General features: G+C 40.2%; 1 protein-coding gene across 1 annotated transcript; it reads left to right on the forward strand.

Annotated features, from left to right (window-relative positions):
- Nucleotides 1-2,159: 2,159 nt before the first annotated feature.
- LOC146990982 (ankyrin repeat domain-containing protein SOWAHC-like) lies at nucleotides 2,160-10,327 on the forward strand. The gene is made up of 4 exons (XM_085803571.1): nucleotides 2,160-2,526; nucleotides 5,180-5,527; nucleotides 7,268-7,527; nucleotides 9,430-10,327. Exons 1-4 carry the CDS (start codon nucleotides 2,271-2,273, stop codon nucleotides 10,288-10,290), a joined length of 1,725 nt encoding a protein of 574 aa, XP_085659697.1. The 5' UTR covers nucleotides 2,160-2,270; the 3' UTR covers nucleotides 10,291-10,327.
- Nucleotides 10,328-14,488: the final 4,161 nt, after the last annotated feature.

A 14,488-nucleotide genomic window follows, 5' to 3' on the forward strand; every position in this document is an offset into this window, starting at 1 on the left:
AGAACAGAATTACATTTAGCAGCCTGTTGCATGTGTTGCTATCGTTAGCCAGAGTGCTAGCCTAAACTTTTATCTGTTAATATTCTCTAAATATTCAAATCTAGACGGGGATAATCCGCCAACATACTTAATTACTCATGTCGATTTAATTCAGATGCACTACTGATATGAAAATGCCATTGTTTAAACATTTTACCTTGAACAAGTGCTGCTCCGACCAGCTGCTCCATTGGAATACATTGAGCGGCGGTTAGCTTATGCTAACTTCCGGGAACTTTTGAGGGGCTCCATGCGCCGCCATTGCTGTGAAAAAACTGAACCATTGCAGTGAACGGAGGTGGCGCCACTCTCTCTCTCTAGGCACTCTAACTACACCACCCACAATCTATGCCCACAATCCTCAGCACTGTCTTGTCTTGTCTTCTTCTTTTTTACAGTCTATTTACATGTACACTGCTCAAAACAATAAAGGGAACACTTAAACAACACATCTTAGATCTCAATTAACAGTTTAAAATTATTATTTAGCTGTTAGCTGCTAACTGTTAGCTGCTGTCTCTGTGGCCGTTGACGATTCATGAACTGCAGCACTTTCTGTCGAGCCCAAGCTGTCTCTTGTTTTATGTGTAGCCTATATGTTTTTATCTTTTTAAATGTCCTGTTTCTGATTTGATTGTTCGTTTTCTGTTGCTTGTTTAACTCTTGACTGCAAAACTAGTTTACCCTTGGGTATCAATAAAGTAACCTGAACCTGAACCTGATCATTATAATTTATTCACCAGCACCTACAGTACTGATTACCATAACCATAACTGTGTTTTGTCATTTTTCATCTACCACATAAATGCCATTTACTATTTCTATTTCTATTTCAACACCAAACTGCTCCTGTGAGTGAGTGCACCACCTTTCTAAAACACAGACAGACAGTGAGTAATACGAGTGAATCATTCAGGCCAAAAGTTTGTGCATGTGATGATGTGGTGAAATGATACCTTCACGGGTACACTTGTCAGCTCTGGTTGCTAGGAGGCGGAGAAATAATATTTCAGGGTTAGGTTTTGTTGTTACACCTTTATTATTATCTTGTTACAAAATGGCAATTCATGCATTTATTATAGTCTGTTGCATTTACACTGTCCATTGTATTATTATATATATTTTAAAAAGATGTTTATCTCGACTGAACTAGTTCACCATAACTGTGTTTTGTCATTTTTCATTTACCACATAAATGCCATTTACTATTTCTATTTCAACACCAAACCTCTCCTGTGAGTGCACCAAAATACAGACAGTGTCATGTGACATGTGTCCTTCCTTCTTTCCTTCCTTTTCCCTTCCTTCCCTTCACTTCTTTTGATCCAATTGACCCTCCATCTTTCTTTTCTCCCTTCTTTCCCTTTGTCCTTCCTTTCTTCCTTCCCTTTGTCCTCACGTCTTCTTCCTTCCTCTTTTGATCCTTCTTTCCCTTCTTCCTTCCTTGAACGAATCTGTACCCTCCCTCCGTATTTTTGTCCTTCCTTTTCCCCTTCCTTCTTTCCACAATCCCTTTTCCCTCCCTCCCTCCTTTCTTCTTCCTTCCTTTTTGACCCAATCAGTCCCCTCCTTCCATATATCTTACCCTTTCCCTTCTTTCCTCCTTCCTTCCTTCCTTCCTTCCTTCCTTCCCCCAGGTGGACAACATCTTTCTTTCCTCCCTTCTTTCCCTTCTTCCTTCCTTGAACGAATCTGTACCCTCCCTCCGTAGTTCTATCCTTCCTTTTTGACCCAATCAGTCCCCTCCTTCCATATATCTTACCCTTTCCCTTCTTTCTCTCCTTCCTTCCTTCCTTCCTTCCTTCCTTCCCCCAGGTGGACAATAGGAGGGTTAAACTACCACGTTTACATGATCTTTTTAAAGCGGAATTAACTTTAATTCCGAATTAAATGATTTTAATTCGGAATTAAAGCTCTCATGTAAACGGGGCAAGTGAGTAATACGAGTGAATCATTCAGGGCCAAAAGTTTGTGCATGTGGTGAAATGATTCACGTGAACGCGCAGCAGGCTTCACGGGTACGCGCTGTGGTTGCTAGGAGGCGGCGACGCGCCTGTCGGGTAGAATAAAGAGCAGCAGCAGCAGCAGCTTTTCCTCCAGACTGACCCCCGGTCGGTACCAGCCCGGGGTTTAATCCGCTATGAGCCGCTGCGACCGGGCTGTGTTTATTATTATTCACGACACATTAATAAAGCAAAAAAGCAAAAAAAGAGAAAGAGTTGAAGTAGAAAATGCAGTTTTCCGAGCAGGACATCGTGGAGTTCGTGCAGCAGCGCGGCGGCAGCGTGACAACCAGCGAGCTGACGCAGCGGTTCAGAGACGTTTTCCCCGGAGAGAAGCAGCAGAAAGCGGCGGCGCGGCAGCGGTTCAAGACCTGCGTGGACAACGTCGCCTTCGTCAAAACCTCCGAGGAAGGAGTTAAATATGTCTGTCTGAGGAGGAGATACCACCGCGGCTCTGTGAAGGAGGAGGAGCAGCGGAGTAACGGTGAAGATAAGAATAATAAAGTTGTTTTTTTGTTTTTTTTTTGGAAATGTCCACCTCCGCCTATGGGATTTTTAATGTAGCCTATTGTAAAAAAAAATTTAACTAACAGGTATCACCATGTAATGTTCCAGTTTTATTACTCACATTTAGACAAACATTTTTTGTATTACAAGTTTTCTGAGATTTTATGTTTAAATATGTAAATGAGGCGATATCTAATGAAATATGCACTGATTTATTTACATTTACACTCACAAGGTCATAGGCTACATTCCAATTTGAACTCATTTGAGGAAAAAAAACAAACATTTGCTTGCATTTAAAACAGTACAAGCTTAGGCTACAACATATGATTGGAATAGAGGATAAGTCAAATCAGTGCACAACAACACATATTTAAGGGGTTGTAACTGTAAACTGTGATGTTAAAGTGTTATGGCATTTTAAAATCCATAAGACTTAAAATAAAATGAAATAAAATAATAATTACAGGGGTCTTTCTATACCTTGCACAAGGTATGTGATTATTATTTCTTGACTGTGCTTCAAGGTGAGTAGTCCAGGCAATTTAGCTCATTTTGGACCCAAAAATAGAACTAATTGTCACAGAATGTTTTTCACCATACATCATTTCTATGAGGTGTCTAGAACAACATACTAAAAGTCCTAAGAAATCCTAGTTGGGGAAATATGTTTAATTTGCATCATTATTTACTGTATAAAGTCTATGGTGCCGACAACAATACACCCCAATGGGGCTATTTTTTTTCCTTTACTCCTATCACAATGAAACTTTACATGATGAAAGTATCCATGAAATGTAACATTTTTTGTATTACAAGTTTCTTTGAAAATTAATTTGAATATGCAAATGAGCCGTACACTTATCAAATATGCCCAAAATACACCCGAATAGGCTTCTTTTTTTCCTTTACTCCTACCACAATGAAACTTTACACAATGAAAGTAGACATTAAAAGTAACATTTTTTTGTATTACAAGTTTCTTGGAAAATGAATTTGAATATGCAAATGAGCCTTACACTAATGGAATATGCCCAAAATACACCCGAATAGGCTTATTTTCTTCCTTTACTCCTACCACAATCACACTTATAAAACTTACTCACACAATAAAAGTATACATGAAAAGTAACATTTCTGTATTTCAAGTTTCTTGGAAAATTAATTTAAAATATGTAAATGAGATCAACACTAATTGATTTATGGTCAAGAAGCCATAAAGCCGCAAGCAGCAAAAACAGGAGCCAAATAACTTAGTTCTTAGTCCCACTCATATGTTGTTGAACATAACAGCATATTTAATATAACATCACACACAGTCGTTGAAACGACTTTGATGAATTCTGACTTTCTTCTGATGTTCTCTGCAAACTGGGAGGAAAGTCGTTAGGTAAGGCTTGTTCGCTAATAAAAAAAAAAGAATTTAGAAAGCAACTGGAGACAAGACTGTGCAATCAATTCTTAAGGTCAATATAGGTCTTTTAAGTGTGGCAAGTGACATGTGTGTATGCATAAGTCAAGTGTGGCAAGTGACAGCACTCGGTGCATAGGTTAACTTATTGAATGGACATGAATGTGTTAGTTATTTGGCCCCTGTTGCTGCTTGCGGCTTTATGGCTTCTTGACCATAAGTCAATTAGTGTTGAGCTCATTTACATATTTAAAATTAATTTTCCAAGAAACTTGAAATACAGAAATGTTACTTTTCATGTATACTTTTATTGTGTAAAGTGTGATTGTGGTAGGAGTAAAGGAAGAAAATAAGCCTATTCGGGTGTATTTTGGGCATATTCCATTAGTGTATTGCTCATTTGCATATTCAAATTCATTTTCCAAGAAACTTGTAATACAAAAAATGTTACTTTTAATGTCTATTTTCATTGTGTAAAGTTTCATTGTGGTAGGAGTAAAGGAAAAAAAGAAGCCTATTCGGGTGTATTTTGGGCATATTTGATAAGTGTACGGCTCATTTGCATATTCAAATTCATTTTCAAAGAAACTTGTAATACAAAAAATGTTACATTTCATGGATACTTTCATTGTGCAAAGTTTCATTGTGATAGGAGTAAAGGGAAAAAATAGCCCCATTGGGGTGTATTGTTGTCGGCACCATAGACTTTATACAGTAAATAATGATGCGAATTAAACATATTTCCCCAACTAGGATTTCTTAGGACTTTTAGTATGTTGTTCTAGACACCTCATAGACATGATGTATGGTGAAAAACCTTCTGTGACAATTAGTCTGTCGTAAAACGCTATTTTGCCTGGACTAGAGGTCATGTTAGAAGCCTTTCGGGTTTCAGACCTCACCTGCACATTTATTTTTCATGTCTTTCTTACTAGTAAGAGAGATAAGTAAATGTTTTGTTTTATTTTTGATGTGCAAATAAATAAAAGTATAAAAAAGAGCAATAAGGACTGACATTGTTTCATACAACTCATTTATGGACTGCATGGTTTTCCTCCGATAGATAACACCTTTATATTAGGGATGTTATAGCCTATAGTTTTTAATTTCATTCTTAAAACAGTTTATGTTGCTTTTATGCTGTTATTCCATTTAATTCTTGTGTATATGATACTTTGCCATAGTGAAAATAATGTTTGGATACCTTTTTTTCTGACAGACCATCCACATAGAGGTGACGATAATAATAAAGTATGCGGCGGCTCAGGTTACGGAAGTGACAGCCAGGTGAGTTCTCCATGTGACGCCCCCACGGAGACGACGACACCCGTGTTTGTTTGCACGGTCGAGGAGGTCGAGGTGGTGGACGGCGGCTCAGGTGGTCAGATGGGCAACGCGGAGAGTTTTTGGAAAGGAGGAGAGAAGAGGAGAGAGTCCAAGAAGAAGGAGAAAGAGAAAGAAGCACCTGGAATCCCTGAGATCGCAGTGATCGAAGCCTCACCTCTCCCCGTCCCCGCAGAGGAGTCTGTGTTCACCCTGCCCGGGCCTGTGCAAACCGGTCCTACAGGTAGGGTTGAGACACTTTACATTTTTGAACAGACTGCAAAAAAAAACCAAAAAAAAAACCCTATACACTAAAAATAAGTGATTTTTCGCTGTTTAATTTGTTTGTATACTAATTGATGAATATAATTTATTATTATTTGTTAATTTTTTCCACAATCAGGTCATAATGAGGTGCATTTTTACCATCTTTCTCAACCATATCAGGGCCGTTGCTAGGAATTCTGGGCCCCCTTAAAGGGGTAAACTCAAGTGGGCCCCTATACCCCCCAACTTTTCCAATTTTCTTTTCTTAGACTGTGTTATCATTTTTTATTTAGCCTACTTTGTTTTGATGCAAATGCAGCATTAGTATGAGTATTAGTCAGGGTCTAAGCAGATTCATTCAGTCATACAAAGATTAGATTATTGGGTTTTTTATGGGCCCCACTGGGCGCTGGGCCCCTAGAATTATCATCACCTTTCTCAAACCTTTTTACATCAAGGACCCCTAAACTGACACAAATTAGACCACAGACCCCCATTGGACAAAATTTGGAAAAAAAAAAACCCCACCAGAAATACACCAATATTTGTTAAATAATGTTACTTTTTTAGTCAATGTACATTCAAATTTGGGCCAATGGCGTGAATTTTAGCTAACTTTAGAGAAATTTCAGGAGAAAATGTAATATTTCTGGAAAAAAGTGCACTTTTTTTTTAATTTAACCAAAATATAAAAAAGAAATTGAGACACTTTGAGAACCACTGCCCTATACAACGGTGTGTATAGTTGAGAGGTACCATGGTACAGTTGAGACACCATTGAAACCCATTAATGATGACTGAACATCAATTATATAACACAAAATTATAATATTAATATTATATTATTAATATTAATATTATAATATATATTAATACCTGAACAGTAACACTGTTCAGGTATCACAAATATTCGTTTTTTTTCCATTTTCTTAGTTTTTTTGGTCTTATTATGACTTATAACATGTTATCGTAGCCTACACTGCACAACTTGTGTCTCAACTGTACCCTGCTGACCACTTTGTGTATTTCTCTAGATTGTGCAGTGACCTAACATGCTAGGATAGCATGAAATATGTGAGTTTTTAGGGCACAAAATAACGTTTGCAATGATGTAAGTTATGTTTGATGGTCACAAAAGGATAATAAGCTATTTGGGTAACACTTTACTTGAATAGGTATTCATAAGATTGACATAACAGCTGTCATAAACATCAATGAATACTTCTGACAGCTGTGGTTAAGTGTCATTCGGTAAGTTATGTCACTTTGGATGCAAAGTTGATATTATTTGAGATGTTTTTGTTATGAGAACTTGACATAATTGTTAAAGTTTGTCCATTAGGTCTGCTATGACAGTTTAAATTGTCTTTATGTCAAGTTGTCAGAACAAAAACATCTCAAACAATGTCAACTTTGCATCAAAAGTGACATAACTTACCGAATGACACTTAACCACAGCTGTCAGAAGTATTCATTGATGTTTATGACAGCTGTTATGTCAATCTGATGAATACCTATTCAAGTAAAGTGTTACCGCTATTTGTTGTGGAAGGGACATGGTAAAGTGAATTTCTTACCCTAGTAAAAAAGACTTTTGCTGATATCTTTGGACTGGAGACTCAAATGTCCCACAACCAAAGAGGATGCTTGTGCATGTGCTGAGTAAAAATGGTGTTTCAACTGTACAAATGTCTCAACTATACTCACTCCCTTACAGGACAGGTAGAAGAAGCTGCTCCCACCGAGGCTGAAGCCGAGGAGACCGGACACCTCGTGGTCCGGCGCAGAAGGTCCAAGGGGAGGATTCCTTCTGGGGAACCGGACTCGGACTCGGACTCGGACGATGATGACGATGATGAGGGGGGGCAGCGCTTTGGCTTCGATACTCAGAGTGTGGGCAGCGAGGGCAACAACGCCGCCACGCCTAAAAGCAGCCGCAGACACTTCATCGAGCTCATGATGAACTCGTCCCCCCAGGTGAGGCGCAGCACGGTCCTGCGCAGGTCGGTCAACCTGATTATGACTTATAACATGTTATCATTAGCCTACACTGCACAACTTGTGTCTCAACTGTACTGTAGTGACCTAACATGCTAGGATAGCATGAAATATGTGAGTTTTTAGGGCACAAAATAACATTTGCAATAATGTAAGTCATGGATAATAAGCTATTTGTTGTTAAAGGGGCATAAAGTGAAATTCTTACCCTAGTAAAAAGACTTATCTTTGGACTGGAGATGCTAAAACTCTTCAAATTTCCCATAACCAAAGAGGATGTGCTGAGTAAAAATGGTGGCTCAGCCTTGCAAGATATTAAAGGGATAGTTCAACATTTTGGCAAATTGGCCCATTGCCATAATCCCTATAGTCAAAGCAGTAGGTTCGTTACCTTTAATTGTCGGTGTAAGCTATTTTAGTCTACTTGCCAGCCCATTGTGAACCCGGAAATGTTGAGTACCCCAAAGTTTTATGTTAGAAATATATAGTATGGGTCCCCAGTATTCAGAAACTGCCGGATGCTAACTTATATATATTGGGCAATTAGCATAACTGACATAATTAGAATAAATTAGCATAATTGCCTATATGGGCAATATTTCAACAAAATTGACTTGGCTGATCTGGGCAATATTGGAGTGGTTTTAGGGGTTATTGATGATGCTGAATCCATTTCTGACATTTTCAAAAACAAAATCCAAAATGGCTGTCTAAACCGTTAAGTGACCAGATTTTAACCGCCAGTTTTTTGATGGATTTCAAAATCTGGTCACTTCCGGTTTAGACAGCCATTTTGGATTTTGGATTTCAATAACCCCTAAAACCACTCCAATATTATGCTAATTTATGCTAATTATGTCTGTTATGCTAATTGTCCAATATATATAAGTTAGCATCCGGCAGTTTCTGAATACTGGGGACCCATACTACATATTTCTAACATAAAACTTTGGGGTACGCTACATTTCCGGGTACTCATTGTTGGCAAGTAGACTAATGATGTAAGTCATGGATAATAAGCTATTTGTTGTTAAAGGGGCATAAAGTGAAATTCTTACCCTAGTAAAAAGACTTTTGCTGATATCTTTGGACTGGAGATGCTAAAACTCTTCAAATTTCCCATAAACAAAGGGGATGCTAATATGCATGTGCTGAGTAAAAATGGTGGCTCAGCCTTGCAAGATATTAAAGGGATAGTTCAACATTTTGGCAAATTGGCCCATTGCCATAATCGCTATAGTCAAAGCAGTAGGTTCGTTACCTTTATTTGTCGGTGTAAGCTATTTTAGTCTACTTGCCAGCCCATTGTGAACCCGGAAATGTTGAGTACCCCAAAGTTTTATGTTAGAAATAGATAGTATGGGTCCCCAGTATTCAGAAACTGCCGGATGCTAACTTATATATATTGGGCAATTAGCCTAACAGACATAATTAGCATAAATTAGCATAATTGCCTATATGGGCAATATTTCAACAAAATTGACTTGGCTGATCTGGGCAATATTGGAGTGGTTTTAGGGGTTATTGATGATGCTGAATCCATTTCTGACATTTTCAAAATCCAAAATGGCTGTCTAAACCGTTAAGTGACCAGATTTTAACCTCCAGTTTTTTGATGGATTTCAAAATCTGGTCACTTCCGGTTTAGACAGCCATTTTGGATTTTGGATTTCAATAACCCCTAAAACCACTCCAATATTATGCTAATTTATGCTAATTATGTCTGTTATGCTAATTACCCAATATATATAAGTTAGCATCCGGCAGTTTCTGAATACTGGGGACCCATACTATCTATTTCTAACATAAAACTTTGGGGTACTCAACATTTCCGGGTACTCATTGTTGGCAAGTCGACTCATGATGAACTGGTCCCCCCAGGTGAGGCGCAGCATGGTCCTCCGCCGGTCGGTCAACCTGTCCTCCAAGAGCGACACCAGCGAAACGGCCTCGCTGGCGTCCTCCAACCCGGACGAAGACGGCGGCCCCTTCGTCACGCTGGACCCCCTGGAGCACGAGTGGATGATGTGCGCGTCGGACGGCGAGTGGTGCAGCCTGCAGCCGCTCCTCGCCAGAGACCCCGGCCTTCTGCTGAGGAAGGACTTCGTCACGGGCTTCACCTGCCTCCACTGGGCGGCCAAACACGGCAAGCCCGAGCTGCTGGCGCTCATCGTCAACTTCGCCAAGCAGCGGGGCGTTCCCATCAGCGTGGACGTGCGCTCCAACTCGGGCTACACGCCGCTGCACATCGCCGCCATGCACGACCACATGGAGGTGGTGAAGCTGCTGGTGGGGGCCTACAGCGCCGACGTGGAGGTCAGGGACTACAGCGGGAGGAAGGCCGGCCAGTACCTCACCGACAGCGCCAGCTTGGACATACGGGACATCATCGGAGCCTACGAGGAGTCGGGATCGGAGAATGCGGACGCGGATCGGAGGGAAGAAGGACTGGGGGGACGATGGAGGTTTTCCAGAGTGATCCAGTCCAACCTGAAGCCCCTCAGGCTGCTGAACCCACCGGCCGATTGCGACGACTCGGTGGACAACGGGGGGCTCGAGGGGGGTCGACCCAGAGAGAAGCCGCTCAGGAGGAAGTCGTCCCTCAGCCAGATGAAGCCCAAACTCCAGAGGCTCCGCAAGAGGACGTCGCAGATCGTCCACAGCACTTCCTTCCACAGCGTCGAAGACCTACAGGCCAGGGGCTCCTTCAAGTCCAGACCCAAGACGCATTTCTTTGGATGAAATGGACTTCCTCGATTAAAGGGATAATAGCATTTTTTTTTTTAAAGTGGGGGTTGTATGATCTAGAAATAGCCCCTAAGTACTTTAATTGCAGTAGAAGACTCTCTACATGAATGGACCCAAAGAAACGGCCTATTTTCACGGCCTAAAAGAGGTTTTACCTGAAAAAACTACACAGTTCCATTGTTAGCTATAATATAATTTTTTCCAGCCCCTCAAAGTGCAGGAATTTTTTTTTTAAAGTGGGGTTGTATGATCTACAAATAGCCCCTAAGATAAGTACTTTAATTGCAGTAGAAGACTCTCTGCACTCCTCCCGTTATGAACAGACCCAAAGAAACGGCCTATTTTCACGGGCTAAAAGAGGTTTTACCTGAAAAAAAAATACACAGTTCCATTGTTCGCTATAATATAATTTTTTCCAGCCCTTCAAAGTGCAGGAAAAACACAGTTTTTATTTGGACCTAACCAACTGCTGATCGGCGGGCGCTAACCCTGGGCGGAGGGATACGTGAGTTGGTTAGGTCCAAATAAAAACTGTGTTTTTCCTGCACTTTGAAGGGCTGGAAAAAATTATATTATAGTGAACAATGGAACTGTGTATTTTTTTTCACGTAGAAACCTCTTTTAGGCCGTGAAAATAGGCCGTTTCTTTGGGTCTGTTCACAACACTGTATGTTGTAAATCTCTGGGCAGGGCTATTATGGGCTGGCGTTGCTAACGGGAGGAGTGCAGAGAGTCTTCTACTGCAATTAAAGTACTTAGGGGCTATTTGTAGATCATACAACCCCACTTTAAAAAAAATGCTACTATCCCTTTAAACGAGAGACCACAACTGGAATAGATTTTCTGACGATGGAGGTTTTCCAGAGTGATCCAGTCCAACCTGAAGCCCCTCAGGCTGCTCAACCCGCAGGCCGATTGCGACACGGCGGTGGACGGCGGGGGGCTCGAGGGGGGTCGACCCAGAGAGAAGCCGCTCAGGAGGAAGTCGTCCCTCAGCCAGATGAAGCCCAAACTCCAGAGGCTCCGCAAGAGGACGTCGCAGATCGTCCACAGCACTTCCTTCCACAGCGTCGAAGACCTACAGGCCAGGGGCTCCTTCAAGTCCAGACCCAAGACGCATTTCTTCGGATGAAATGGACTTCCTCGATTAAAGGGATAGTAGCATTGTTTTTTAAAGTGGGGTTGTATGATCTACAAATAGTAGAAGACTCTCTACACTCCTCCCGTTGTGAACAGACACAAAGAAACGGCCTATTTTCACGGCCTAAAAGAGGTTTTACCTGAAAAAAAAAACACAGTTCCATTGTTCGCTATAATATAATTTTTTCCAGCCCCTCAAAGTGCAGGAAAAACCAACTAACCAACTAACCAACTGCTGATCGGCGGGCGCTAACCCTGGGCGGAGGGATACGTGAGTTGGTTAGGTCCAAATAAAAACTGTGTTTTTCCTGCACTTTGAAGGGCTGGAAAAAATTATATTATAGTGAACAATGGAACTGTGTATTATTTTTCAGGTAAAACCTCTTTTAGGCCGTGAAAATAGGCCGTTTCTTTGGGTCTGTTCACAACACTGTATGTTGTAAATCTCTGGGCTGGCGTTGCTAACGGGAGGAGTGCAGAGAGTCTTCTACTGCAATTAAAGTACTTAGGGGCTATTTGTAGATCATACAACCCCACTTTAAAAAAAAATGCTACTATCCCTTTAAACGAGAGACCACAACTGGAATAAATTTTCTGACGATGGAGGTTTTCCAGAGTGATCCAGTCCAACCTGAAGCCCCTCAGGCTGCTCAACGCGCAGGCCGATTGCGACTCGGCGGTGGACGGCGGGGGGCTCGAGGGGGGTCGACCCAGAGAGAAGCCGCTCAGGAGGAAGTCGTCCCTCAGCCAGATGAAGCCCAAACTCCAGAGGCTCCGCAAGAGGACGTCGCAGATCGTCCACAGCACTTCCTTCCACAGCGTCGAAGACCTACAGGCCAGGGGCTCCTTCAAGTCCAGACCCAAGATGCATTTCTTTGGATGAAATGGACTTCCTCGATTAAAGGGATAATAGCATTTTTTTTTAAAGTGGGGTTGTATGATCTAGAAATAGCCCCTAAGTACTTTAATTGCAGTAGAAGACTCTCTACATGAACAGACCCAAAGAAACGGCCTATTTTCGTGGCCTAAAAGAGGTTTTACCTGAAAAAAAAATACACAGTTCCATTGTTCGCTATAATATAATTTTTTCCAGCCCTTCAAAGTGCAGGAAAAACACAGTTTTTATTTGGACCTAACCAACTGCTGATCGGCGGGCGCTAACCCTGGGCGGAGGGATACGTGAGTTGGTTAGGTCCAAATAAAAACTGTGTTTTTCCTGCACTTTGAGGGGCTGGAAAAAATTATATTATAGTGAACAATGGAACTGTGTATTTTTTTTCAGGTAAAACCTCTTTTAGGCCGTGAAAATAGGCCGTTTCTTTGGGTCTGTTCACAACACTGTATGTTGTAAATCTCTGGGCAGGGCTATTATGGGCTGGCGAGTGCAGAGAGTCTTCTACTGCAATTAAAGTACTCAGGGGCTATTTGTAGATCATACAACCCCACTTAAAAAAAAAATGCTACTATCCCTTTAAAGGAGAGACTGACACAATGAGTTTGGACAGACCTGGCACATTAGATGTTCAAACATATGGTACTGACACCTGTTGATGGGAACAAGTCCAAGCTGCTTCTCTTTATCCGTCCACAGCTGACATGGGACTTTGTAATCTGGATCACTACAAGCAGCATTAAGGGTCAAACGTCTGGTCTTTGGAATTGTTTTTTTGTCTTGAATTCAAAGTCGTCCACACGACATTAAGCACTGTGGATAAAGTTATGTAGAGTATTTCTGTTATGATTCAATCTGGGGCTTTAGTATGTAGTACATCCTGTTTTTTGGATGTTAAGGGCTAAATCTTAGAACTGGATCAATCCCACTGATGTTTACATACAGTATGGTTCACAGAGATTTAGAAAAATGTTGATTAATATAAGTCTAGAAAAGAGAGCCAAGAAATGAAATATATTGAAAAAATGTAATATAAAATATACATATAAAAAATAAATTAAAGTTTTTAAATGTTAAGAATGTGTAATTTCTCATGTTAAACTAAAAAGGCCTCTTGTACACTGCAAAAACTCAAAATCTTACCAAAAATATTTGTCTTATTTCTTGTCAAAATGTCTCAATTTTAGTCAAAACTAAACTCTTTCCACTAAAAATAAGACTCATCACCTAAAAATGAACTTGTTTTTAGATCATTTTCACTTGTTTCAAACAAATTTTCACTTGAAATAAGTAGAAAAATCTGCCAGTGAAACAGCAAGTTTTTTTTGTGCTTGTAATAAGAAAGAAAAACTTGTTCCACTATCAGATTTTTCTACTTATTTCAAGTGAAAATCTACTTGAAAGAAGTAAAAAGTGTCTAAAAAACAAGCTACTTTTTATGTGATGAGTCTTATTTTAAGTATAATGAGATTTCCAAGAATATTTGTCTTATTTCTTGTCAAAATGTCTCATTTCTAGTCAAAACTAATCTCTTTCCATTTAAAATGAGACTCGTCACCTAAAAAATAACTTGTTTTTAGATCTTTTCACTTGTATCAAACAAATTTTTACTTAAAATAAGTAGAAAAATCTTCCAGTGAAAGCTTTTTTTTGTGCTTGTAATAAGAAAGAAAAACATGCCCCATTATCAGATTTTTCTACTTATTTCAAGTGAAAATCTGATTGAAAGAAGTAAAAAGTGTCTAAAAACAAGCTACTTTTTAATGTGATGAGTCTTATTTTAAGTAGAATGAGATTTGTTTTGACTAGAAATAAGACAAATATTCTTGGTAAGACTTTGAGTTTTTGCAGTGTAATTTTGAGATTTCCAGCACAGCAGGTTATTATGAATCAGACATGAAGAAAAAACAACAACATGCTGCTTCATGTCAGAGCGAAACTTCAGACGCTCCACTGCACAGGCATCTGGCTCTTTAGCCCCTTTAAACCTCTCAACCGTGTTCCTAGTGCTGCTTACTAATGAAGCTTTGCCCGTTGCCATGGCAATCAGTATCCTAATCAGTATTCCAGTGTTGTGCCAATCAGTTTTTTTTTGGGTCGTCTCCGTCCGTTCATCTCAGCTTTTGTGAATTCGAGACCTTGAAGAAACTTGTTCCAGTT

The sequence above is a fragment of the Trachurus japonicus genome, chromosome 2 (assembly GCF_045865225.1).
Source record: "Trachurus japonicus isolate A0001 chromosome 2, Traja_1.0".
NCBI lineage: Eukaryota > Metazoa > Chordata > Actinopteri > Carangiformes > Carangidae > Trachurus > Trachurus japonicus.

What these genes read in the sequence shown, in the direction of transcription:
- LOC146990982 (XM_085803571.1), top strand. Translation starts at nt 2,271, where the DNA reads ATGCAGTTTTCCGAGCAGGACATCGTGGAGTTCGTGCAGCAGCGCGGC. An exon ending in TGTGCAAACCGGTCCTACAG is followed by an intron (nt 5,528 to 7,267) that starts GTAGGGTTGAGA and finishes ACTCCCTTACAG; the next exon opens with GACAGGTAGAAGAAGCTGCT. An exon ending in TGATGAACTCGTCCCCCCAG is followed by an intron (nt 7,528 to 9,429) that starts GTGAGGCGCAGC and finishes TGGTCCCCCCAG; the next exon opens with GTGAGGCGCAGCATGGTCCT.